This window comes from Petromyzon marinus, chromosome 80 (genome assembly GCF_048934315.1).
Source record: "Petromyzon marinus isolate PM22_M1 ecotype Great Lakes invasive population chromosome 80, UKy_Petmar_22M1.pri1.0, whole genome shotgun sequence".
Lineage (NCBI taxonomy): Eukaryota > Metazoa > Chordata > Hyperoartia > Petromyzontiformes > Petromyzontidae > Petromyzon > Petromyzon marinus.
This window is the reverse complement of record NC_133746.1, coordinates 10,144,235-10,171,567: the sequence shown is the minus strand read 5'-3', so window position 1 is coordinate 10,171,567 and position 27,333 is coordinate 10,144,235. Positions and strand designations below refer to the sequence as shown.

The 27,333-nt window shown below is 50.1% G+C and overlaps 1 protein-coding gene across 7 annotated transcripts in view; it reads left to right on the top strand.

The window, feature by feature from the left end:
- The first annotated feature begins 4,947 nt into the window (after positions 1 to 4,947).
- LOC116957668 (uncharacterized) overlaps positions 4,948 to 27,333 on the top strand; it is a 36,686-nt gene continuing 14,300 nt past the window's right edge. For 5 of the 7 annotated variants that reach the window (XM_076057304.1, XM_076057301.1, XM_076057303.1 and 2 more), the window contains exons 1-9: positions 4,948 to 5,065; positions 9,346 to 9,503; positions 10,102 to 10,206; positions 14,569 to 14,800; positions 15,611 to 16,076; positions 22,093 to 22,144; positions 23,319 to 23,448; positions 26,153 to 26,290; positions 26,597 to 26,700. In XM_076057304.1, the coding sequence (XP_075913419.1) occupies positions 5,060 to 5,065; positions 9,346 to 9,503; positions 10,102 to 10,206; positions 14,569 to 14,800; positions 15,611 to 16,076; positions 22,093 to 22,144; positions 23,319 to 23,448; positions 26,153 to 26,290; positions 26,597 to 26,700 (1,391 nt within the window). In that variant the 5' untranslated portion in view covers positions 4,948 to 5,059. Of the gene's footprint in view, positions 5,066 to 5,099; positions 5,461 to 9,345; positions 9,504 to 10,101; positions 10,207 to 14,568; positions 14,801 to 15,610; positions 16,077 to 22,092; positions 22,145 to 23,318; positions 23,449 to 26,152; positions 26,291 to 26,596; positions 26,701 to 27,333 lie in introns of those variants that run through there. The other 2 variants (XM_076057305.1, XM_076057306.1) reach the window with 2 other exon arrangements.

Genomic DNA, 27,333 nt, shown 5'->3' with positions numbered 1-27,333 from the left:
CTCATCATCATCATCACCCTCTCATCATCACCGTCACCCACTCATCATCACCATCACCCTCTCATCATCATCATCACCATCACCCTCTCATCATCACTGTCACCCTCTCATCATCACCATCATCACCCTCTCATCATCATCATCACCATCACCCTCTCATCATCACCACCACCACCATCATCACCACCACCATCACCATTATCAGCACCACCACCATCATCATCATTATCACCATCCCATCATCCAAAACAATCGGAGGTTCTGTTGGCTGGCACTCGGGCTCAAGCGAAACTAAAAAAAGGTGGAGGATCAGCTGCGGTGGTCATGGACTCTGGGATATTTGGTTCTCCGCTCGCGTCTCAAGAGCCTCTGCACCGCACTCGAGCGGGAATTCGTCGCTCGACCACGTCGCGAAAAATAAGGATCAGCTGTCCGTGGTTAAAAACTCTGGGATTCACTTTCTCGGCTCGCGTCTCAAAGAGCCTCGTCGCTCGACCACCCTGATGCGGGATACCGCCAGCTCCTGCCGATGTGCTCAGCGGCGACGAATTCCACCGCCGATCGAGCCGTGACGGAGCGTAGTGGCATCAAATCTGCGACTGAAAGTTTTCGTGACTGCAGGAATTCACATTCTTTGGGTCTTTCGGTGAAGTCGCGGAGATAGGTTCGAAGTAAAAAAAACCGACGACGACGTTTCGATCGCGACACAAAGCGTTGTAAAGTCACAAAGATAGGCTCAGAGAAAATAACAAAAAAATAACAACAAAAAAACTGCGACGTTTGGATCGCGACACAAGCGTTGCGTTGCGATCGAAACGTGGCAGTTTTATTTATTTAGTTTTGTCATTTTCTTTGAACCTATCTACGTGACTTTACCGAAAGACCCAAAGAATACGTAGTAGCATCGACAAGGCGCGATTATTATCCGTAACTCGCTACTCTACGGAACGTCTGGCAAAAAAAGTAATATTTTAAAAAAACTTAAAAAAACACGCTTTTATTAAATGTACCGTACTATAACAATAGGGGTTTTCCCCTTTTTTTCTGGCAACAAAACTGAAACCTTTTTACAGGCATTCATGTTTACTGCATTAACCACAATACCTCCAGTCAAAATGCAAACAAAAAACACACACTATGATAATCTGTTATATTTTGGTACCGGCAAAGGAGGTCTAATGAAATGTACCCTACGAGTAAATGGCAGAACTCCACGACTCCCGAAGCTTGCCACAACGTAAGGGGGACCGTGGTCCAATTACAGCCAACGTCAGTTGAGCGTGGACAATTAGACCCAAGCCGAAACATAACATATGTAAAAAAAAAATGTTTAAGAAATATTTTTTATTTTTAATGATAGAATATAGTACTGTCATCAGTATGACATAAGCATACCAAGTTTGCAGTCGATACCACATTGGGAAGCGGGTCAACGTTGAGTTACAAGATTTGAGGATACAACAACAGGCAGAGTGAGTTAAATAAAAGCGCGTAATAATGAAAAAAAAAGGCCGGGGTGGTGCAAGATCCCCCAGTTTGTCCGTCGCTGAGCTGCATTGGATTCCGGTTGACCGGAATTCAATTGACCGGAATTCAATTGACCGGAATCCAATCGATCTTCGATGTAAATGAAGACCTTCATCTGTACGTAGTCTCAACAAGCCCTCTAGGGTTACTTTCGGACGGGGTGGGAAGCTGGCATTTGATGCACCTTTTAGGGCACAAACGACACGAGAGAGAAAAATCTATGGAGACGAGGCTCAAAAGAAAGCCGTCTCTGGTGCGGGCCAATCAGATTCGGGGACAATGCATCATGTTATCAGTGTGTTTTTTTTTGTTGGCCACAAGTATTGTGGTTAATGCAGAGACGATTCCTCGTAAAAAGGTTTCAGTTTTGTTGCCAGAAAAAAAGGGGGGAAACCCTATTATTATCTTATATCTTCTACGTAAATAAATACCTTAAAGTGTGCGTAGTCTCAAACACATCTATAGCGTTACTTCCCGACCAGGTAGACACCTGAGATGTTGTACACAGGTCGCTTCTAGGACACACACAACACGAGAGAGAAAATCTATCTTATACGCAAATACAGATCCGAATGTGTACGTAGTCTCAAACACTTCAAGGGTTACTGCCCGACAAGGTAGACAGATGACATTTGGTTACACGTGTCGCTTCTAGGACACAAACAACAGAAGAGAGAAGATCTATCTTATACGCAAATACAGATTCGAATGTGTACGTAGTCTCAAAAAACTTCTAGGGTTACTTCCCGACAAGGTAGAAAGTTGAGATGTGGTACACAGGTCGCTTCTAGGACACAAACAACAGAAGGGAGAAAATCAGAAAATCCCAGACTTGTCATTTTAAGGGCCACAAATCTCGACGTTCGAGTGCCCCATGAACACGTTTGAGTGCGTGGTGTCATTCAGAAGCCGTTCACAATGTAAGTTTGCGGGGTTTTTTTCGTTTGACAAGAGAGCGTTAGATGGCAAATATAATTAAAGCCAGGACCACACTGGGGTTCTATCTTTCATATATTTTTTAGATATTTCGGATGCAAGCATTGTATGATGTTGACATCTGAATAATTCGAAAACCGTAACATAGAGGATAGATGGGTATCTATGTATGTCTATGGGTCTCTATGTAAGTATATGGGTCTCTATGTAAGTCTATGGCTCTGTGTACGTCTATGGGTCTCTATGTATGTATATGGGTTTCTATGTGAGTCTATGTGTCTATATAAGTCTATGGGTATATATGTATGTCTATGGGTCTCTATGTAAGTCTATGTGTCTCTATGTAAGTCTATGGGTATCTATGTAATTCTATGGGTCTCTATGTGAGTCTATGGGTCTCTATGTAAGTCTATGGGTCTCTATGTAAGTCTATGGGTCTGTGTGAATTTATGGGTATCTATGTGAGTTTATGGGTCTCTATGTAAGTCTATGTGAGTCTATGTGTCTCTGTGTGAGTCTATGGGTCTCTATGTGAATCTATGGGTCTCTATATGAGTCTATGGGTCTCTATGTGAGTCTATGGGTCTCTATGTAAGTCTGGGTCTCTATGTAAGTCTATGGGTCTCTATGTGAGTCTATGGGTCTCTATGTGAGTTTATGGGTCTCTATGTGAGTATATGGGTCTCTATGTAAGTCTATGGGTCTCTATGTAAGTATATGTGTCTCTATGTAAGTTTATAGGTCTCTATGTAAGTCTATGGGTCTCTATGTGAGTCTATGGGTCTCTATGTGAGTCTATGGGTTTATATGTAAGCTTAGATACAAAGTGTAAATTAACAACACACAACACGCTCCGTGTCCATAACAACCGGCTGCGTATTTGGCGACGTTTCGGGCAATGAACCTTCTTCCGTAGATACAAAAATAAAGGAATCGCGATTCCACACCAATCGAAACCGCGTTAATCGAATCACGATTTCCTTTACATGCGAATGCGTCGCCTGTGAATCGATATTGATCCTGCAACGAATTATAGCCTCGATTCAGGTTATCGATTTAATCTACACGCGCGGAGAAATACATCGAGCGGCGATGCCAACATCGGCGCTAGCCATGATCTATCCACTGCGGCGTGAACTTACGGACTATTTATTTTGTGTTATACACGCTGCGTATAAAAAAATAAACTAAAGCGTTAACCCAAAACTACAAACCTGCAGCGGAATCGACTTCCGAGGAATCGATTCCCCGGCGAGTGACGCCCGTTAATATGTAAATGAGCAAACCAACCCCACCCACCACCACTCCCCCACGACAGTTTAAATTTCCCAGCAAACTCCTTCCTCATTGGTTGCCACCGTCAACGTTACTGCGGTGGGAGAGGGAGGAGAGAGAGGGGGGGAGAGAGGCGGGGGGGGAGAAGGGAGGGAGGGGGGAGGGAGGGGGGAGGGAGGGGGGAGGGAGGGGGGAGGAGGGAGGGGGGAGGGGGGAGGGAGGGGGGAGGGGGAAGAGAGGCGGGGGGGAGAAGGGAGGGAGGGGGGAGGGGGAAGAGAGGCGGGGGCGGAGATAGGCGGGGGGGAGGGGGGGATGGAGGGAGGGGGGAGGGATGGAGGGAGAGGGGGGAGAAGGGAGGGGGGAGGGAGAGGGGGGTGGGAGAGGGGGGAGGGAGGAGAGAGAGGGGGGAGAGAGGCGGGTGGGTAGAGAGGCGGGGGGGGAGAAGGGAGGGGGGGAAGGGAGGGGGGGAAGGGAGGGGGGAAGGGAGGGGGGAAGGGAGGGGGGAGAGGTGAGAGAGGGGGGTAGAGAGAGAAGGAGGGGGTAAGGAGAGCAGTACGATAAATATTTTGTTACATAAAGCAAAGCATTAAAAAAACAAAAAAACCCGAAATGATGAACGAAGCAAAGTGCCGACTACACCGAGCATCTTCTTGTTTCCTCTGATCGTTAAAAAAGAGAGGGGGGATGGGGAGGGAGAGGGGAGGGAGAGGGAGGGGAGAGGGGGGGATGGGGAGGGAGAGGGGAGGGAGAGGGAGGGGGGATAGAGAGGGAGAGGGGGGAAGGGGAGGGAGAGGGAGGGGGGGATGGAGAGGGGGAGGGAGGGGGGGATGGAGAGGGGGGAAGGGGAGGGAGAGGGAGAGAGGGGAGGGAGAGGGGAGGGAGAGGGGGAGGGGGGGGAGAGGGAGAGGGGAGGGATGGAGAGGGGGGAAGGGGAGGGAGGGAGAGGGGGAGGGAGAGCGGGGGGAAGGGGAGAGGGGAGGGAGGGAGAGGGGAGGGAGAGGGAGAGAGGGGGGAGGGAGAGGGGGATGGACAGGGGGGAAGGGGAGGGAGGGGGGGAGGGGATGGAGAGGGGAGGGAGAGAGCGGGGTAGAGCGGAGAGAGAGGGAGGGAGGGGGAGGGAAGAGGAAACCGACCAATGAGAGCCTGCCGCCCCACTGGGTGAGGGACGTGACGTAGTGGGAGAGGGGGGGGCGTGCACCACTGAGTAAGCCGCTCTCCCATTGGCTCCAAACGCCGGGGGGGAGGAGGGGGCGGGGCAGAGAGCGAGAAATTTGAAATCTGCTGTGGCGATTGCAAAGGCGGGAACGGCGGAGCCGACGCTATGGAGGTGAGGGAAAAAGTTTAAATTAAATTTAGAGAGAGAGATAAATAACTTGTTAACAACACATGTAGACAGAGCGAACTTTGCCCTTGTGTTTTTGTTTGTTCGCGAGTAGAAAATCGCCCTGGGGGCCTCTGGGCCCGTTGACAAACAACGCGACTAAATTTCCGGACCGATACAGAAAACGGCGTCGATTTAAACAACTTTAACATTCTAGAGGTGGGGTGGGTAGGTGAAGTCACGCAGATTGGTTTCAAGGAAAATAACGAAAGAATAAAAAACGGACACTATGTAAAATAAAAAAAATGGACACTAAAACGGACACGGACACCAACGCAAGCGCGGGGTTGTCACGTCCCTGAAGACGGCCGCTCGCGTTGCGATCGAAACGTCGTCGTGAGGTGTTGGTTTTTGTTTGTTTGTTTGGGGTTCTTTTCGTTTTGTTGGGGGGTTGTTGTTGTTCACTTTTGAACCTATCGACGTGCAAAAAAGACCGACACCCGCGCTCGCGTTGCGATCGAAACGTCGTGTTGAGGTGGTTTTTACATTTTTTTTTACTTCGAACCAATCTACGCGATTTTAGCGAAAGAGTTCCCAAAAGGATATGAATTAACTGCAGTCACGCTAGCTTTAAAGTCAAGATTCTATGTACAACGCTTAAACAAACAAATATATATACGTGTAACGTTGTTGTGGAAGTGACTCACGCAATGAGCTATGGCCTACAGCGTTTTGGTGTTGCCATGTTATTTATGTAGTTTTATTTTTTAAACGTTTCGGTCACGGTCCCTGTGATCGCTGTTACGTTGCAATCAATGGTTTTATTTTGGGCGATTTCAAAAACGTTTTTTTAAAAAAAAATTTTGTATCCACGTTTGTTTGTTGCAGTACGGATTTAAGATTGACGGCCTTAAATCTAAAGTTGTCTTGTGGTTCATATTCTTGTTTCTTTCGGTAAAGTCACCACGTTTTGAAGGGAAACAAAAAAAATAATGAAACGATATTACTTTATTGTTTCCCTATCTACGTGGTGACTTTGCCGAAAGATTTAAAGCTTTCGTGACTGCTAGGATCCATACTCTTTGGCTCTATTGGGTAAAGTCGCGTAGGATTTTTTTGTTATTTTATTTTCACCTACGTGACTTTACCCAATAGAACCAAAGAGTATTTGCCGAAAGAACCAAGAATATGAATCCCTGCAGTCACGAAAGCTTTAAATCAACATTTTTTTGTCTTGTGGCTGTTGTTTTGACTTGCAGAGACGTTGGTGTGGCGCACGGCGCTTTTTTTGTCATATTTTTTTCCTGTTTTTTTGTCCTGGATTTTCTGTTTTGTACAGTCACACACGTAGTCACTTCAAGATGTTTTTCTTGTTTTTGTGTTTTTAGTTTGTTGCGGTTGCACCCGATTCAAGAGCCGAATGGCTCACACGGGGCTATACCAAATAAACGAAACTGAAAAAAAATGAAACTGGCCCTCAGGCCAATTGAACAATCCCAGACAGATAATCACGTCCATTATAACAGGTCCCTGCAGGGTGGGCTGGTAGGAACATTTGAATTTTGCGCAATTTTACGACATTGTTACGTAAAATTGTGCAAAGTGAGAGCGGTCTTCCCACCTTTTTGCCCTCCAAAATCGTTGAGGGTTCTTCGGACAAATTTTACACCCAACAGCACGAGATTTCACTTCGTTAAAGTATTGAAAGGGGACGGACGGACACATTAATCTATTGCAGGCTGGTACACTCAGTTTATAACTTCGTTCCTACCAGTATAACTTTAACGTTCTATATACGGTACGCACGTACTCTTATGTATATAACGTTGTTAACGTTCTATGCACACACACAATATATATAAAACGTGTTGCCGTACAAGTAACGAATTGGTCACGTTCTGTTTACGTGCCACAGCTCATTACAAGTCGGGTGGTGGCGGGGTTTAACGACACAACAACAATTGATGTATTTACGCGATCGAACCAACAACAAAAAAAACCTGTACCATGGATCCCGATCAATAATCACAGCGATTAATACTTGAACAATTTTACATCTGACGTAGTTTTTTTAATATATCTCGGCTGTCGTTTCGGTCGCTAATATCGACTTTAAGTCGTAACTGTGAAGGTTTCGCGACCAATATCCACAATAAAGGTTGCTTTTTGGGGGAGGGTTAGATCTCGTAATAAAACATCTAAGTGTTGTGTCGTTAATACCCCTCCCCCCGCCACCACCAAACACAGACAATTCGTAACGGGGTCTGTCACGTCAACAGAACGTGCCAATTTGTTACTAGTACAGCACTGTGTATAGTGTAGTGTGTATAGAGTAGTGTGTATAGTGTAGTGTATAGCAGTGTATAGTGTAGTGTATATTATAGTGTGTGTAGTGTATAGTGTAGTGTATAGTAGTGTATAGTGTAGTATGCTAGTACAGCACTACACCGGTGTGTTGGAGAGTCTCGCCACAACATTGACAATCTTGAGTTGACGTTTCGCCAGTAATTAATGGTGCCGGTTGTAATGAATGTGGAGGGAGAACCTCTGTTATGGATAACCCTCATATTTAGACTCAAAATCATGCGTTTAGAGTACAATATTTGGCTGCTATAAACTCATAATTTCGGGTGTTTTGGGTTCGATCGTGTAAATATATGAATGCATTGTTAAACCCGCCACCATCCGACGCAGACAATTAGTAACGGGGTTTTTCACGTCAACGGAACGTGCCAATTTGTTACTAGTATAGCACGAGTGTATAGTATTTGTATAGTTTTCTTTGGTTCTTTCGGTAAAGTCAGTTATCAATTTATTATTTTATTCTCATTCTACGTGACTTTACCGAAAGAACCAAAGAAGATGAATCCTTACAGTCACGAAAGCTTTAAATCGATATTTGTATAGTGTAGTGTATAGTGTAGAATACTAGTACAGCACCCACCGGTTGTGTATTGGAGAGCCAAGCCGTAACATTTACAATTAAATGTTACGAAGTAATTAAAAACCGGCATCGTCAGTCGACGGCCATATTTGTAGTTTCGGGCCTTAAATTAGAAGGGGTATAGACGTGATGACACAACGTGTGTGCGCTATTCCTGCACGTACTTGGTTGTCCACTCCTGGATGCGTCCCATCCACTTGGTCGAGAGTTGGCGTCTCCACTGCCCCCCTCCCGTCATCCCCCCCGCTCCTCTGCCCCCCGTATTGGGCCGTGTTCGATCCGCTGCTGGATGGAGGTCTCCGCACATCATCATAATCGTCGGCTATCGATCGCCTTAGGGTAGGTTGGCGATGAGGAGGCCTCACCTCTGCCTCAAATGAGTGCTGCGTGCAGTAAACATCACCACGGGGGGGATGGGGAGGGGGGAGACAAAGGCGGCCGTGCGTGGTGCTGGCCACCGGCTTCCCCCCCTCCTGTGCTACAGTGCCGGCCTTTGTAGGTGCTGCTGCTGCGACTCGGGATCGCCAAATCTGTCAACCCCTTATCAGTGCCCTACCTTATTACAGACCGATTCAGATCTTATTGGTCACCCCGTGGCCCTTATACATCTCAACGTTCATTATATACACTACACTATACACTACTATACGCTACACTATATACTACTATACACTACACTATATACTATTATACACTACACTATACACTACACTATACACTACTATACACTACACTATGCATTACACTATGCACTACACTATACACTACATTATACACGACTATATACTGCACTATACACTATTATACAGTACACTACTGCATAGCTCTCAACCCCTTATGAGTGCCCTACCTTATTACCAACCGATTCAGATCTTATTGGTCACCCCGTGCCCCTTACAAATCTCAACGTTCATCTTATACACTACACCATCGGTTGGCTACGTATGGTGCGAAAGAAGTTCAACTTGCAGTACACAAACACCTACAATGAGACCCAAAATATTTATCGCACCTCCTCCGGGCCCTTTCGACATCCCTCCTCGCAGACGTCGATTTAATCCATCGGCTTCACTCGCCAAGTCGCTCCCTCGCTCGCTCACCGGTGACCTTGCCCGCTCGGAACGCCCCACTCGCCTGTCGCCCCACCGTGTGTCGGCCAGCGGCGTGACAGCCAACCGCGTCGGAACGACGGCGGGTCGATGCGCAGACGTACCCTGGCGACAAATTGTGTTCGCTAGTCGAGGACTTGCCCGTACAGCTCAGGTGGGCCCTATGCCCGGTGAAGTTAAGCGACAGTTGCACGGCTTAAGATTGCCTGCCGCTGCGCGGTTCTCTCGCACAGGAGGCCAACGTGACCAAGCTGGAGATTGGCGACATCACGTTCACGATGCGGGACAAGGTGCATAGCCTCCTGCTGGATTTCGACGAGACGGTGATGAGGCCAAAGACACAGTGGCTCGAGGAGATCGTGAACGAGGCCCAATTGCACTTCTCCGCCGCGTGAGTCTGAAAGCCTGTGGAAGGGGCGGGGGGATGGGGAGAGTGAGGGGAGAAGAATGAGAGGGGAGAGGTAGGAGAGAGTGAAGGGCAGTAGAGAGACGGTAGGAGAGTGAGTGGAGGGGAATAGAGAGAGGGGAGTGGTGGTGAGCCGAGAGAGGAGAGAGGTAAGAGAGTGAGTGGAGGGGAGTAGAGAGAGTGAAAGAGGTAGGAGAGTGAGTGGAGGGGAGAAGAAAGTGGGGAGAAGTAGGAGAGTGAGTTGAGTGAGGGGAGAGGTAGGATAGTGCGTGGAGGGGTGTAGAGTGACAGGAGATAGGTAGGAGAGTGCGTGGCAGGGGGTAGAGTGAGAGGGGAGAGGTAGGAGAGTGTGGAGGGGTGGAGAGAGGTAGGAGAGTGCGTGGAGGCGGGGAGAGTGACAGGAGAGAGGTAGGAGAGTGCGTGGATGGGAGGCGAGTGAGATGAGAGGAGGGGAGAGAGGCAGGCTGGTGGGGGACATTTTGAAGTTCGTTGACATTGACTGGGTTGGCAGCCAGCGATGGGATTTGATCATTGGGTGCCATCTTCCGAGCAGGACGCTTTTATCAATCTCTCTGCTTTCCAGAAAAGCACCGGAGATGCTCCCCAAGACTCCGTCGGCCAAGAATCGGAGACGTCTACGCAAAAGCTCTGTCGCCTGCAACACGAACCAGTACAACACCCCGCCACGGTACGACCGGCTGACGTCATGCACGACAAACTTATTAAGCTGTTTTTTTATATTTCATTCATGTTTTTTAGCAGGTAAGGGGCCCCACACTGCTGAGCTGTGTAGCTGTTTTTCAGAAGCGACCCTGTCTATCGCAAATGATACCCCAACGCAAGTTTCTCCAGACTCGTATAGAGACCCATAGACCCACAGAGATCTAGCGACTCGTAGAGACCCATAGAGACCCGTACTCAATCAACTGTTTTTATTCTACCAGGTTAAGGCCCACTGATTTGTGTAGCTCTTTTTCAGAATTGACCGTGGCTATCGCAAATGATATCCCAACGCATTTTTCGACAGACTCGTAGGGACACCCATAGAACCACAGAGATCCAGAGACTCGTATAGACTCGTAGAGAACCATAGAGACCCACCCTCAATTTACTTTTTATTTTACCAGGTAAGGAGCCATCTATTTAGTATGTACGCAAAAATCTGTCAAAACTTGACCCCTCCCTGTAAGCACGTGTACTTTTTACACCTCCCCCTCCCACCTGCGTATGTACGCTTGACGCACCCCCCCCTCCCCGAAATCCAAATCCTATAGAATGGCCGATATTTAATCCACGCAGAAACGATCAAGGATTAATTATATTAACGTGTTTAAGCAAACAGTCCACTGCCGGACTATCTAACTCATGCCTTAAAGCTTTCGTGACTGCAGGAATTCATATTCTTTGGATCTTTCAGTAAAGTCATGTAGCTAGGTTGACGGTCGTTATCAAGAAATGGGGGTTAGCTTCTAAAATCTAAAGGCAAACTGTTTACAAAGGTTTGAGATGGGCATGTAGCCCAAATGTGAGCAGCATGGACGGGGCAACCAATGTTGGTGTGAGTGGTGGGGAAGCGACCGCGACGGTGGAGGGTTTTCCACCAATTTAAAGGGATGCCAGGTAAAAAATGTGCATGGTTAATGTAAGATCGGTGAGCGGCCTCCACGGTGAGCGCGCTGAGGTGGCTATGTTAATGCGAGAGATTGGCATGTCAAATGGAGGATCGCAGAGCCGTAACCTCTAGGTACGGCGCACGGAGGTGGCTGCGTTGGTGCGAGAAATGTAACCTGTTCATGTAAAATCCTAGAGCCGAAAATAACAACTAACATCGTAAGGTGGTAGTATGGGAACATCACAGCCAGTTATGACTTAAACTGGTTGATAACGTCCTTCCAACGATTGCTCAGTTTGTACCCATCTTCTCGGTTGAAATTGTGTCTGTCCATATATGGATGGCTTCATCGACGAATCTTTGTTGATAGCCAGTGGGTTTGCAAAGTACCTTCGTCTTAGAGAAATCAATTTCGTGTGAGCCCACCGCATTAAAACAATGATAAGCAACGGCTGAGGTATTGGTCCTAGAGTGTTTCAGTTCTGCCTTATGTTCACGAACATGGTCCGAGACATCGTAATGTGGTAGGATGGGAACATCACAGCCAGTTATGACTTAAACTGGTTGATAACGTCCTTCCAACGATTGCTCAGTTTGTACCCATCTTCTCGGTTGAAATTGTCTGTCCATATATGGATGGCTTCATCGACGAATCTTTGTTGATAGCCAGTGGGTTTGCAAAGTACCTTCGTCTTAGAGAAATCAATTTCGTGTGAGCCCACCGCATTAAAACAATGATAAGCAACGGCTGAGGTATTGGTCCTACAGTGTTTCAGTTCTGCCTTATGTTCACGAACACGGTCCGAGACATGTCGCTTAGTTTCCCCAATGTAACTACTGCTGCAGACACAGCTTAGTTTGTAGACACCGGGGTATTGCATGTCAGGGATCAGATGACAAATTTTATGTACTGTGTCCAATTGAAACCTGGATCTTGTTTCTGCTCGTGATTTTGTAAATCTTTTTGGTGACCCCTGTTATGCATGGCAAGGTGATGGTTTTGATTGGGTCCTCAGTTGGTTCTTTCCCAACGGTTGATGTGATAGCATTACGGATTGTGTAGTCTGAATATTCATTCATCTTGGGAGCTTGGTGTACGTGATGGAGACCGCTTGTGTTGCGATCAAAACGTCGTGGTTTATTTGCTTTTTTAATTTGAAATATACTATTTTTATTTAATTTTATTATCTTTTTTTTCTATCTACGTGACTTTACCGAAAGAACCAAGAATAGGTGATGATGGTCGTAAATACATCGAACTCCACGTTGCCGCGTTTGGATGAGGGGATTCTTCTGGGATGGATGGTGGTGGATGGCTTTCCTGTAGACAGTGTCCCATTGAGCCATCTGGTCTCTTTTCGATTAAACATTCAGGAATGGTAGCTTGCTATCCTTTTCCACCTCCATGGTGAATTTGATGGCTGGGTGCATGGAATTGATGTGGTTGAGGAATTGGTTCAGAGGTGGTCGGCCATGTGTCCAGGTGACGAACGTGTCACCTACGTACCTCTTCCACAAAGACGGACGTAGTGTGGATGCCTGGATGGCATCCGTCTCAAAATTTTCATGAAAACATTGGCTAGAACTGGAGATAAGGGAGAACCCATTGGGGTACCTTCAACTTGTTTGTAGAATGTTCCATTCCAGGTGAAGTAAGTGTTGGTGAGGCAGTGTCTCACCAGGGCCGGTACATCAGCATTCAGTCTTTGTTAGACCAAATCTTCAATGATTGCAATGGTGTCAGGCACAGGAACTCTGGTAAACAAATAGACTACATCGCTCATCGTTACTGATGTTGCTAATAGGTGCCTGAGCGTTTTTGAGGATTGCAGTGATTTCTGTTCCTGCCACGTCTGCAGTAATGACCCTTAAGGGCTACGTCAGCCTGGGCAATGATGTCATCAACTGGGATGTGTTTAGGGGTGACTGCAAAACTCTACCCTTTAGCGAGAACCGATTTGTCAGTAGACCTCCCATACGCGAGCGTACACATTTGGGTTAACCCCTCCATGCGTACGTACTAAATGGATGGCTCCTAAGGTCCCACACTGCCGAACTGTGTAGCTGTTTTTCAGAAGCGACCCTGTCTATCGCAATTAATATCCCAACGCAAGTTTCTCCAGATCTGTATAGGGACCCATAGACCCACAGAGATCCATAGACTCGTATAGACCCATAGAGACCCGTGCTCAATAAACTTGTTTTTACCAGGTCAGGCCCCACTGCTGAGTTGTGTAGCTGTTTTACAGAACCGACCCTGTCTATCGCAAATGATATCCCAGCGCAAGTTTCTGCAGGCTCGTAGTATCGAGACACACAGAGATCCTGAGACACGGAGAGAACCATAGAGACCCATACTTATCGAAACCCATACTCGATCAACTATTTTTATTTTACCAAGTTAAGGCCCACTGAGCTGTATAGTTGCTCTTTTTCAGAAACCGACCCCGGCTATCGCAAATGATAGCTCAACGAAGTGGCTTATCATTATCATCGTCATCACGTTGACTTCTACACTGGCGGCCAAATAACTCCAAACGCGTGAAGTTGATTTCTAATTGCTGAGGGAAAAACTGGGGGCCCCGAAGAAAAGAAAAAAAAATTCCCGTGACCACGGAGAGAACGAGAGAGACATGCAAGCTCCGAATGTACTCCAGGCACCGGGGTCGGGATCGAGCCTACGACCTCCTGCATACCAGGCGTCCTCCGGAGAACCGACCTCATTAGTTTATTGTCCATTTCCCCCGCACCTCAAAATAAGCACGGCCGGCCACGTGGCTATGTTAATGCGAGAGATTCGCATGTCAAATGGAGGATCGCAGAGCCGTAACCTCTAGGTACGGCGCACGAAGGTGGCTGCGTTGGTGCGAGAAATGTAACCTGTTCATGTAAAATCCTAGAGCCGAAAATAACAACTAACATCGTAAGGTGGTAGTATGGGAACATCACAGCCAGTTATGACTTAAACTGGTTGATAACGTCCTTCCAAAGATTGCTCAGTTTGTACCAAAGACGTTCGACGCCCGTACATAGGTCAGCCGCGTGGCATGGCCACAGCCCACGCGTTCAATACAGCTGCGTCTTGGACAAGGTTTTCCTGCATCGAACATCGTGCAGTGTTCCGCAGCGTCGCCTCGTGTTGGCGCGCACCTTGTCTTGTCGTTTGCTCAGCCAGCTTTACCAGTTCTCCTCGTTCTCGTCATCCTCGTCCTCATCCTCCTCGTCCTCATCCTCCTCATCCTATTCCATCAGTGCACCACGAGACGAAGCCGAGTTGGGCAAGGTTGTCCCACGTGCAACATCGCGCGCGGCATCTCGCGACGTCGCCTCGTGATGGCGGGGGTGACCCTGTCCCGTCACTCACTCGGCCAGCGTTTGTTCCTCCTCCTAACCCCTTCCCTTCCCACCATCACTCCTCCTCCTCCTCGCCGCGTGCAGCACCAGACTTCGCTGCAACCACGTTGGCCGGCAGAGCAGGCTGGCCACCTCGTCGACGGGCGTGCTCACGCGCTCGGTCGTGCGCCAGATGGCCGCTCACTCCACGGTCTCCTCCGGCGCCGGGAGTGCCGCCGCAGCCAGCGCGAGGGCGAACAGCTCCCGGGGTGCGGCGGGCAGGACGGTGCTGAACATGGTGGGTCGCTACGAGGAGCTGATTGCGTCGGCATCGAAGGTAGGGCATACGCAGGGGCAGGGCAAGGGTAACGGGAAGGGGCAAGGCAGGGCAAGGGCGGCAGCGGTTGCCGGCGTTGACGTTCGCGCGGTGACGCAGAGAGAGAAATGTTGTTCACTCGTACCAGGAACGTAACCCCATTTTTCCTCACTGGAACGAGGTTTTTATGCATTTGGGAATTCATTCGCGAGCCGATATAGGGTTTGCTGTATATCCAAATTCACGGCATAAGCCCCACTCGCTCACCCACTGGCTCACTCACCCATTCATCCACTCATTCACCCACTCACTTAATCACCCACTCACCCACCCGCTCACCCACTCACCCATTCATCCACTAGCTCACCCACTCACTCACCCACTCGCTCACCCACTCACCCATTCATCCACTAACTTACCCACTCACCCACCCGCTCGCCCACCCGCTCACCCACACACCCACTCGCTCACCCACACACCCACTCGCTCACTCACCCACTCATTCACTCGCTCACCCACTCACTCGCTCACCCACTCGTTCACCCACTCGCTCACCCACCCGCTCACCCACTCGCTCACCCACCCGCTCACCCACCCGCTCACACACCCGCTCACCCAATCGCTCGCTCACCCACCCACTTGCTCGCTCACCCACTCGCTCACCCACTCGCTCACCCACTCACTCATCCACTCACTCATTCGTTCACCCACCTGCCCACCCACTCATCATTCACCCACTCCTGCAAACGACGACTCCACATCCCGGGATCACCTGAGTTCTCACCGGGCTTCACCGAAATCCAACTTTGACACCCGAATTTGGCTTTGCAGGCAACGCCCAGGCCTCCTAACGCCACCATGGAGGCCGACGCCAGCGGCGCCAACTCGGAACTGACCAGCGGACACTCAACCCGGAGACTGTGGACATCAGCGGCAGCAGCAGCAGCAGCAGCAGAAGGGGAAGCTGTAGGATCCGGATGGGCGGCAGCAGCAGCGGTGGCAGCAAGAGCCGACACAGCCAATCCAGTGCATCTCTCCGATTCGCTCAACGCCAGCAGCGCCGCCGCCACCGTGTCGTCGCCCGGAGCGGTGCAGCGTCCGACGCGGCAGAGCCGCGCCACCGCCGCCGCCGGCGTGGTGTCCTCCATCCTGGCGAGCCGCTACTCGCAGGGCAAGCAGCGCGCCAGCCTGGCGCGGGAGCGGGCACGCCGGAGCAACCTGGCGGCGGCCGCGGCGGTCACGGCGGCGATGGCGCGGCGGTGCGCCATGGAGGAGCAGGAGGAGGAGGTGGAGCGAGGTGAGAGCACGTGTGTGTGTGTGTGCGCGCGCGCGCGTCAGTGTGTACGAGTGGGGAGAGGTAGTGTAGCGGTTAGCGCTACGCTGCGCTACGAACCTGGGCACCCGGGTTCGATTCCCGCTCACGGCCAGCGCCGGTGACGATTATCTGAACCGGTCCTGGGCCTCCCCTAGGTCGAACGTCCTCAAATGTGTACCTGGTGCGGTGTGTAAACATCGCTACTGGGGCGACAAAGGCGGCCGGGGGTGGTGCTGGCCACCCACCCCCTCGTGTGCCGTCCCAGCCATCATAGGTGTGTGCCCACGGGATTCGTTGTGTGTGTGCGTGTATCCGGTGGTCCCGGGCCGATCCGGCAAAACCGCTCCAAAGGGGGCACAGCTTTGCCAGACCGTCAAACACATCTCGTTGTTGAAACAAGAGCGTCGTAGTAGTACGTACAGTGAGGGAAAAAAGTATTTGATCCCCTGCTGATTTTGTACGTTTGCCCACTGACAAAGAAATGATCAGTATAAATTTAATGGTAGGTTTATTTGAACAGCGAGAGACAGAATAACAACAAAAAAATCTAGAAAAACGCATGTCAAAAAGTTATAAATTGATTTGCATTTTAATGAGGGAAATAAGTATTTGACCCCTCTGCTAAACATGACTCAGTACTTGGTGGCAAAACCCTTGTTGGCAATCACAGAGGTCAGACGTTTCTTGTAGTTGGCCACCAGGTTTGCAAACATCTCAGGAGGGATTTTGTCCCACTCCTCTTTGCAGATCTTCTCCAAGTCATTAAGGTTTCGAGGCTGACGTTTGGCAACTCGAACCTTCAGCTCCCTCCACAGATTTTCTATGGGATTAAGGTCTGGAGACTGGCTAGGCCACTCCAGGACCTTAATGTGCTTCTTCTTGAGCCACTCCTTTGTTGCCTTGGCCGTGTGTTTTGGGTCATTGTCATGCTGGAATACCTATCCACAACCCATTTTCAATGCCATGGCTGAGGGAAGGAGGTTCTCACCCATGATTTGACGGTACATGGCCCCGTCCATCGTTCCTTTTATGCGGTGAAGTTGTCCTGTCCCCTTAGCAGAAAAACACCCTCAAAGCATAATGTTTCCACTTCCATGTTTAATGGTGGGGATGGTGTTCTTGAATCATTCAGATGTTCATTGGAAAACTTCAGACGGGCATGTATATGTGCTTTCTTGAGCAGGGGGACCTTGCGGGCGCTGCAGGATTTCATTCCTTCACGGCGTAGTGTGTTACCAATTGGCATGGAGCCCCAGGCTGAGGGAGATTGACAGTTCTTTTGTGTTTCTTCCATTTGCGAATAATCGCACCAACTGTTGTCACCTTCTCACCAAGCTGCTTGGCAATGGTGTTGTAGCCCATTCCAGCCTTGTGTAGATCTACAATCTTGTCCCTGACATCCTTGGAGAGCTCTTTGGTCTTGGCCATGGTGGAGAGTTTGGAATCTGATTGATTGCTTCTTTGGACAGGTGCCTTTTATACAGGTAACAAGCTGAGATTAGGAGCACTCCCTTTAAGAGTGTGCTCATAATCTCAGCTCATTACCTGTATAAAAGACACCTGGGAGCCAGAAATCTTTCTGATTGAAAGGGGGTCAAATACTTATTTCCCTCATTAAAATGCAAATCAAGTTATAACATTTTTGACATGCGTTTTTCTGGATTTTTTTGTTATTCTGTCTCTCACTGTTCAAATAAACCTACCATTAAAATTATAGTCTGATCATTTCTTTGTCAGTGGGCAAACGTACAAAATCAGCAGGGGATCAAATACTTTTTTCCCTCACTGTACATCATCACCCCATGCAGATGCATCGAGATTAGAGTGGTAAGCACGGTACGGTAAAATGCAGTAACTTTTTGCAGTAGGATATTTATTTTTACGTTTATTTATACCAATTTGACGTCGTCGACACATTTACAACACCCCAAAAAAAACCCCCCAAAAAACTCGTACACGACGCCTGAAACGCAACGTTACGTGAAGGCACGCAAAAAAAAAACTATCTTAAATAATGACGGTGCCGTGACTGTCCTTGGTTTTTTTATTAATCCGGCGCTCGCGCGCGCGAGAACCCCCTTCCGCTCGAAGCTGCCGGATAATCGTGGATCCACTGCGCATCGATGCTTCGTTTAAGAGTCGGTTCTCCTGCAACGCCGCGTGCGATTTATTTTTTCACAGCGCGAATCGGAGATAGAACGCGACGAATGCGCTGTGTTGGGAACACGTCTTTTTTTTTCTTTCCCCCGTCACGTAACGCGGACGTGAATGAGGATGCAGAGCGGGACCCCCTATTTTTTTCGGGCCGGTATCAAAGTGTAACGAACCCAGGAAAAGGGGGGGCGGCACTGTCCTTGTCGGTGATCTTTATTGAAGGGCGAAGACCCCCCCCCCCCCCCGGCTCCAACTGCTGCCCCGATCCTCTCGTCTCGACCCCCCCCCCCCCTTTGTCCCCAGCGTGGGCCGCCACTCCTTGACCCGTGGCCACGCTGGCCCCTCTCACTCGAACCTTCTCGATGTTCTCCTCGGGTCCCCCGATCCGCACAACTTTGCCTCCCTTTTCTGTCACTCGGCCACAGCTCCTATTCTCGATCCTTCTCGTAGGCCCCAGCGCGTTCACCCTGTCTGTCCGTTTAACGCAGGGGTGGGGATCGTCCGGCCCGCGGGCCGTGTGAGGCCCTCGAAATCATTTGGTCTCTGGCCCTGCCAAGGCAACCGCAGGCGGGACTCGAAATTCGATAAATCTAGGAGCAAACCTGGAAAAGCAGTTGCGAGTAGCAACAACATCGTCAATACCAGATAACATCACCAATACCAGCTAACATCACCAATACCAGCTAACATCATCAATACCAGCTAACATCATCAATACCAGCTAACATCATCAATACCAGCTGACATCGTCAATACCAGCTAACATCACCAACACCAGCTAACATCACCAATACCAGCTAACATCATCAATACCAGCTAACATCATCAATACCAGCTGACATCGTCAATACCAGCTAACATCGTCAATACCAGCTAACATCACCAATACCAGCTAACATCACCAATACCAGCTAACATCACCAATACCAGCTAACATCGTCAATACCACCTAACATCGTCAATACCAGCTAACATCACCAATACCAGCTAACATCAATACCAGCTGACATCGTCAATACCAGCTGACATCGTCAATACCAGCTAACATCACCAATACCAGCTAACATCACCAATACCAGCTAACATCACCAATACCAGCTAACATCATCAATACCAGCTAACATCGTCAATACCAGCTAACATCAATACCAGCTAACATCAACACCAGCTAACATCACCAATACCAGCTAACATCATCAATACCAGCTAACATCGTCAATACCAGCTAACATCACCAAAACCAGCTAACATCACCAATACCAGCTAACATCATCAATACCAGCTAACATCAATACCAGCTAACATCATCAATACCAGCTAACATCGTCAATACCAGCTAACATCGTCAATACCAGCTAACATCACCAATACCAGCTAACATCACCAATACCAGCTAACATCAATACCAGCTAACATCATCAATACCAGCTAACATCACCAATACCAGCTAACATCACCAATACCAGCTAACATCACCAATACCAGCTAACATCACCAATACCAGCTAACATCACCAATACCAGCTAACATCACCAATACCAGCTAACATCACCAATACCAGCTAAGATCACCAATACCAGCTAACATCATCAATACCAGCTAACATCATCAATACCAGCTAACATCACCAATACCAGCTAACATCGTCAATACCAGCTAACATCGTCAATACCAGCTAACATCGTCAATACCAGCTAACATCACCAATACCAGCTAACATCGTCAATACCAGCTAACATCGTCAATACCAGCTAACATCACCAACACCAGCTAACATCACCAATACCAGCTAACATCACCAATACCAGCTAACATCATCAATACCAGCTAACATCATCAATACCAGCTAACATCACCAATACCAGCTAACATCATCAATACCAGCTAACATCACCAATACCAGCTAACATCACCAATACCAGCTAACATCACCAATACCAGCTAACATCGCCAATACCAGCTAACATCGTCAATACCAGCTAACATCGTCAATACCAGCTAACATCACCAATACCAGCTAACATCACCAATACCAGCTAACATCACCAATACCAGCTAACATCGTCAATACCAGCTAACATCGTCAATACCAGCTAACATCGTCAATACCAGCTAACATCGTCAATACCTGCTAACATCAATACCAGCTAACATCACCAATACCAGCTAACATCATCAATACCAGCTAACATCACCAATACCAGCTAACATCACCAATACCAGCTAACATCACCAATACCAGCTAACATCAATACCAGCTAACATCATCAATACCAGCTAACATCGTCAATACCAGCTAACATCGTCAATAGCCAGCTAACATCATCAATACCAGCTAACATCGTCAATACCAGCTAACATCGTCAATACCAGCTAACATCGTCAATACCAGCTAACATCATCAACACCAGCTAACATCGTCAATACCAGCTAACATCACCAATACCAGCTAACATCGTCAATACCTGCTAACATCACCAATACCTGCTAACATCACCAATACCAGCTAACATCATCAATACCAGCTAACATCATCAATACCAGCTAACATCATCAATACCAGCTAACATCATCAATACCAGCTAACATCAATACCAGCTAACATAAATACCAGCTAACATCACCAATACCAGCTAACATCGTCAATACCAGCTAACATCACCAATAGCAGCTAACATCACCAATACCAGCTAAAATCATCAATACCAGCTAACATCACCAATACCAGCTAACATCATCAATACCAACTAACATCATCAATACCAGCTAACATCACCAATACCAGCTAACATCATCAATACCAGCTAACATCACCAATACCAGCTAACATCATCAATACCAGCTAACATCATCAATACCAGCTAACATCGTCAATACCAGCTAACATCACCAATACCAGCTAACATCACCAATACCAGCTAACATCACCAATACCAGCTAACATCACCAATACCAGCTAACATCACCAATACCAGCTAACATCATCAATACCAGCTAACATCATCAATACCAGCTAACATCATCAATACCAGCTAACATCATCAATACCAGCTAACATCATCAATACCAGCTAACATCATCAATACCAGCTAACATCATCAATACCAGCTAACATCACCACCACGCCTCACCAAAGAGAAGCAGTTCCAGCCCGTTGCATTAGGGGCGAGTTAATGAAATGTTTTACCAAATATAACAGGCTAAATTTTAAGTTGATAAATTTGTATGGCCCGCGAATGACGTTATTAATGTTCAAATGGTTCTTGGCAGACAAAAGGTGACCCCTAGTCTCTTCCCGTGCTAATTCCCCTTTCATTACTCCCTGGGCCGCTCGTCCCCTGTACTGTCTTTACAAAAGTGTGGGAAAAAAATAAGAATGGGTGTGTTTTACCCTTTCTGGCATATAAAACAGGAGTCGTTAAGATGTCCAAACACCAAATATGAAGTTGAACAACATAAGCATACTTTCGTGACCAATATCCATAACGCAGGTTTTTTTATGTGGGTTAGTTCCCGTAATTATATATATAAATTTGTCGTTAAACCCCGCCACCACTCGACACAGCCGATTAGTAAGGAGTCTGTCACGTAAACAGAACATGCCAATTCGTTACTAGTACACAGCACCTTCCGGTTTGGTGGAAAGAAAATCCATAACAATGTGGTGGCGGGTTTAAAGACACATTTATATATTTGTGTGTGTGTGTGTACGCACTTTGTAATGGTGGTGGTGAGATTCTCGTCGGCGGTGGTGAGATTCTCTCGTAACTTGACCGAATGGAATACCCGGCGTTGTGCGATAATAATTATTATTGAGATTTCCCCCCCCACCCCCCCCCACCAGATGTGAAAAACGGTGAATCCATTTCGTCCGGCTCGGAGACCACGCAGCTGAGGTAGGGATTTTGTTAGTCGCTGCTCAATCCTGGAGGTGTCATCGTTGCACAGGCCGCCCAAGTCTCAGTGCGTGGTCTGTGTGGTGTTTGTGTGTGTGCAGTGTGTGTCTGGTCTGTGTGGTGTTTGTGTGTGTGCAGTGTTTGTGTGTGTGCGGTGTGTGTGGTGTTTGTGCCTGTGCAGTGTTCTGTGTGGTGTGTGTGGTGTTTGTGTGCGTGGTCTGTGTGGTGTTTGTGTGTGTGCAGTGTTTGTGTGTCTGGTCTGTGTGGTGTTTGTGTGTGTGCAGTGTGTGTCTGGTCTGTGTGGTGTTTGTGTGTGTGCAGTGTGTGTCTGGTCTGTGTGGTGTTTGTGTGTGCGGTGTGTGTGGTGTTTGTGTCTGCAGTGTTTGTGTGTGCGCGGTGTGTGTGATGATGTGTGTGCCATGTGCGGTGTTCTGTGTGGCGTGTGTGGTGTTTGTGTGCGTGGTCTGTGTGGTGTTTGTGTGTGTGGTGTTTGTGTGCGTGGTCTGTGTAGTGTTTGTGTGTGTGCAGTGTTTGTGTGTCTGGTCTGTGTGGTGTTTGTGTATGTGCAGTGTGTGTCTGGTCTGTGTGGTGTTTGTGTGTGTGCGGTGTGTGTGGTGTTTGTGTCTGTGCAGTGTTTGTGTGTGCGCGGTGTGTGTCTGGTCTGTGTGGTGTTTGTGTGTGTGAGTGGCGTGTGTGTGTGTGTGTGAGTGGCGTGTGTGTGACGTGTGCGGTGTGTGTGAGTGGCGTGTGTGTGTGACGTGTGTGTGTGACGTGTGCGGTGTGTGAGTGGCGTGTGTGTGAGTGGCGTGTGTGTGTGCGAGTGGCGTGTATGTGTGCGAGTGGCGTGTGTGTGTGTGAGTGGCGTGTGTGTGTGACGTGTACGGTGCGTGTGTGTGACGTGTGCGGTGCGTGTGCGCGCGGCTTGTGCGCGGTGCGTGCGGTGTTTATGCATCCGTATGGACACAGGAAGGTCGGGGGGGGGGGTGGTGGGGGTGGTGGTGAGCCGTGGCACTTTGCAGTCAGCACTGCAAACCACTCCCAACCCCGGCGAGCTGAGTTCGATTCCCGCTCGCGACCCACTAACCGGCCCTGGGCCTTCCCAAGGCTCCGCCGCCGCTCGTCCAGCAGCACTCGGCCCTCGACGGGTGTCGCCTTTGTGCGTCTCTCCGTGTAGGAAGCGGAGCTGGAGCATGTCGTTGGACGAGCTTCCGCCCGGCGGGGACGGCGAGTCGCGCTCCTCCGCCGAAGAGGAGCTTCCCCCGGCCAAGAAGAAGGCGCTGTCGCCTCGCCGTTGCAGGATCAAGGTGCGCGCCCTGAGACTCCCGTGTCCTTGAATCTCCATGCCGACGTGTCTCCGTACCCACATCTCCTGGTGTCTCCATACCCGCGTCTCGCCGTGTTCCCGTGACTCCATACCCACGTCTCACCGTGTCTCCATACCCACGTCTCACCGTGTCTCCTTACCCACGTCTCACCGTGTCTCCATACCCACGTCTCCCGGTGTCTCCATTCCCACGTCTCACCGTGTCTCCTTACCCACGTCTCCCAGTGTCTCCATACCCACGTATCACCGTGTTTCCTTACCCACGTCTCCCGGTGTCTCCATTCCCACGTCTCACCGTGTCTCCTTACCCACGTATCACCGTGTCTCCATACCCACGTATCACCGTGTCTCCATACCCACATCTCCCGGTGTCTCCATACCCACTTATCACCGTGGCTCCTTACCCACATCTCACCGTGTCTCCATACCCACGTATCACTGTGTCTCCTTACCCACGTCTCCCGGTGTCTCCATACCCACGTATCACCGTGGCTCCTTACCCACGTCTCCCGGTGTCTCCATACCCACGTCTCACCGTGTCTCCTTACCCACATCTCCCGATGTCTCCATACCCACGTATCACCGTGTCTCCATACAAACATTTCCTGGTGTCTCCATACCCACGTCTCCCGGTGTCTCCATACCCACGTCTCCCCGTGTCTCCATACCCACATCTCACCGTGTCTCCATACCCACATCTCCCGGTGTCTCCATACCCACGTCTCACCGTGTCTCCATACCCACATCTCCCGATGTCTCCATACCCACGTCTCACTGTGTCTCCATACCCACATCTCCCGGTCTCTCCATTCCCACGTCTCACCGTGTCTCCTTACCCACGTCTCCCGGTGTCTCCATACCCACGTATCACCGTGTCTCCATACCCACATCTCCCGGTGTCTCCATACCCACGTCTCACCGTGTCTCCATCCCCACATCTCCCGGTGTCTCCATACCCACGTCTCCCCTGTGTCTCCTTACCCACATCTCCCGATGTCTCCATACCCACGTCTCACCGTGTCTCCATCCCCACATCTCCCGGTGTCTCTATACCCACGTCTCCCCTGTGTCTCCTTACCCACATCTCCCGATGTCTCCATACCCACGTATCACCGTGTCTCCATACAAACATTTCCCGGTGTCTCCATACCCACGTCTCCCGGTGTCTCCTTACCCACGTCTCCCGGTGTCTCCTTACCCACGTCTCACCGTGTCTCCTTACCCACATCTCCCGGTGTCTCCTTACCCACATCTCCCCGTGTTCCTGTGTCTCCATACCAACATCTCCCGGTGTCTCCATACCCATGTAATGGTTCGATAGATGCGCGCACGCTCTCGTGTGAAGGCAACACTATTTATTAACGCAACCGTAATTACACCACACACAGGGTGGTGACCACCGACCTAACCTCGCGAACACTCGACACTCGGGTAACAATTGGCGTGGCCAAGCCAGGAGGTGCTACTGCTTGGCCACGCTGACTTGAGGCTTCCCTTCACTCTTGGCGAGGCGTCTTCATCCCGGGCCCTGGCAGCCCCGCACCAGGTGCGGGGCGCCCCCTTACATGCGCCTGGGCGTGGCCAGGCCACACCCAGGCCACGCCCACCTTCTAGAACCCTCGAGACGGCTCTGCTCTTGGCCACGTGACCCCAAAAGTCCCCCTGGGGCCCCCGGCCCACACCTTGATCCGGTCACGTGTCCGGCCGGGTTCACACAGAGTGCCGCGGCCTCACACAACCCCCGTGGCACTGACCGACAGCCTGTAGACTCCCCGACCCGGCCGTGACGTCATTCCTATATACCCAACGTAGTGACGTCATGTGTGTGTGCAGACTCAACACGGTAGTGACGTAATAAGTCACTACGCCCATGTCTCACCGTGTCTCCTTACCTACATCTCCCGTGTCTTCATACCAACCTCTCACCGTGTCCCTGTGTCTCCATATCCACGTCTCCCCGTGTCTCCATAACCACGTCTCCACGTATCCCCGTGTCTCAAAAAGGCGTGGTCGCCTCGCTGTCCCAGCATCAAGGTCTCCCTGTGTCTCCCTGTGTCCGCGTGTCTCCCCGTGTCCCCGAATCTCCAAACTCCCAATGTATCCCCGTGTCTCCATACAAACATCTCCGCTTGTCTCCATATCCACTTCTCACCGTATCTACACTCCACTTCTCGCCGTGTCCCCGTATCCCCCTGTGTCTATACTCAAAACAAAATAAAATAAAAAAATAGTTTTTTTATCTACGTGACTTGACCGAATAAAACCAAAGAGTATGAATCCTTGCAGTCACGAAAGCTTCAAATCTAGAACTCCCTGTGTCTCTCCGTGTCTCCCTGTAGCCAATCGTGCTAATCGGAGGTGTCTCCTCCCTTGTCTCCCTTGTGTCTCCCTGTGTGTCCCTCCACGTCTCCCCCGTGTGTTTCCCCCCGTGTCTCCCCCCGTGTCTCTCCCCCGTGTCTCCCCCCGTGTGTCTCCCACTGTGTCCCCGTGTGTCTCCCTCTGTCTTCCCCCCCGTGTCTCCCCCCGTGTTTCCCCCTGTTTCCCCCCGTGTCTCCCCCCGTGTCTCTCCCCCGTGTCTCTCCCCTGTGTCTCCCCCCATGTGTCTCCCGCTGTCTCCCCGTGTGTCTCCCCCTGTGTCTCCCCCTGTCTCCTCCCCCCTGCATCTCCCCGTGTCTCTCCCGCAGATGCCTGTGCCTCGATCCAAGGTGCTCCTCTCCTCTCTGAGGAGGCCGGCCCATGGCTTCCTCTCTTCTCCCATCTCCAACATCATCTCTGCTCACACCTTCATCAAGAGCCACACGCCCAACAAAGTCGGCCCCAAGGTCAGTCCAGGATCTGACATCGCGTCGCGGCGAGAGGCGGGTGGTATGACGCCGTTCCATCGTGAAATCGTGTATGACCTTGCTTCATCGCGACAACGGCCGTGATATCGCATCAACAAGAGCTGGGTTTTTTCGTGTTTGGTCCGTTGCCCGAGCACGGAGGGTTCCACGTACACGCATCGCACCACCGTTAGAAATGGTATGACGCCGTGTGTGCGGGCGTCCATACCACGCACGTGTGTGTGTGACGGAGGAGGAGGAGGTAGCCTCCAGGGTTGTTGTCGAGTGCCGGTGTCGCCTGTGCAGGAGAAGGAGCAGCTGCTCCTGCAGCAGCAGAAGCAGCACCAGGAGGAGCAGCGCAAACTCAAGCAGGAGGAGAAGCAACGCCTCAAGCAGGAGGACTTGAAGCGGTGAGGCCTTGCTTGCTCGCTGCGCGTGCGTGCGTGCCCTGTCCCTGTGTGAGGAACGGTGGTGGTAGCGGGCTAGCGCTACGAACCCAGCAACCCGGGTTCGATTCCCGCTCGCGATTATCTGACACCGGTCCTGGGCCTCCCCTAGGTCGACTCGGCCTCAAACGAGTGCCCGGTGCGGTGTGCGGCGTGCGGTAAACATCGCCGCTGGCCGGGCGTGGTTGCTGGCCACTCACCCGCCTCGTGTGCCACAGTGCCGGGCCTTCGTAGGTGCTCGCTAACAGCAATCGCCCAAGCAGTCTGTTATGGCTACACGGGGGGATCTTTTAGTGGGGAGTGGTAGTGTAGCGATTAGCGCTACGCTGCACTACGAACCTGGCGACCCGGGTCCAATTCCCGCTCACGGCAAACGCCAGTGACGATTATCTGAACCGGTTCCTGGGCCTCCCCTAGGTCGACTCGGCCTCAGATGAGTACCTGGTGCGATGTGTAAACGTCGCCGCTAGGGAGACGAAGGCGGTCGGGCGTGGTGTTGGCCACCCACCCCCTTCGTGTGCCGTGCCGGCCTTTATAGGTGCTCGCTAACAGCACTTGCCCCTACAGTCCGTTAAGGCTACACGGGGGATCTTTGCC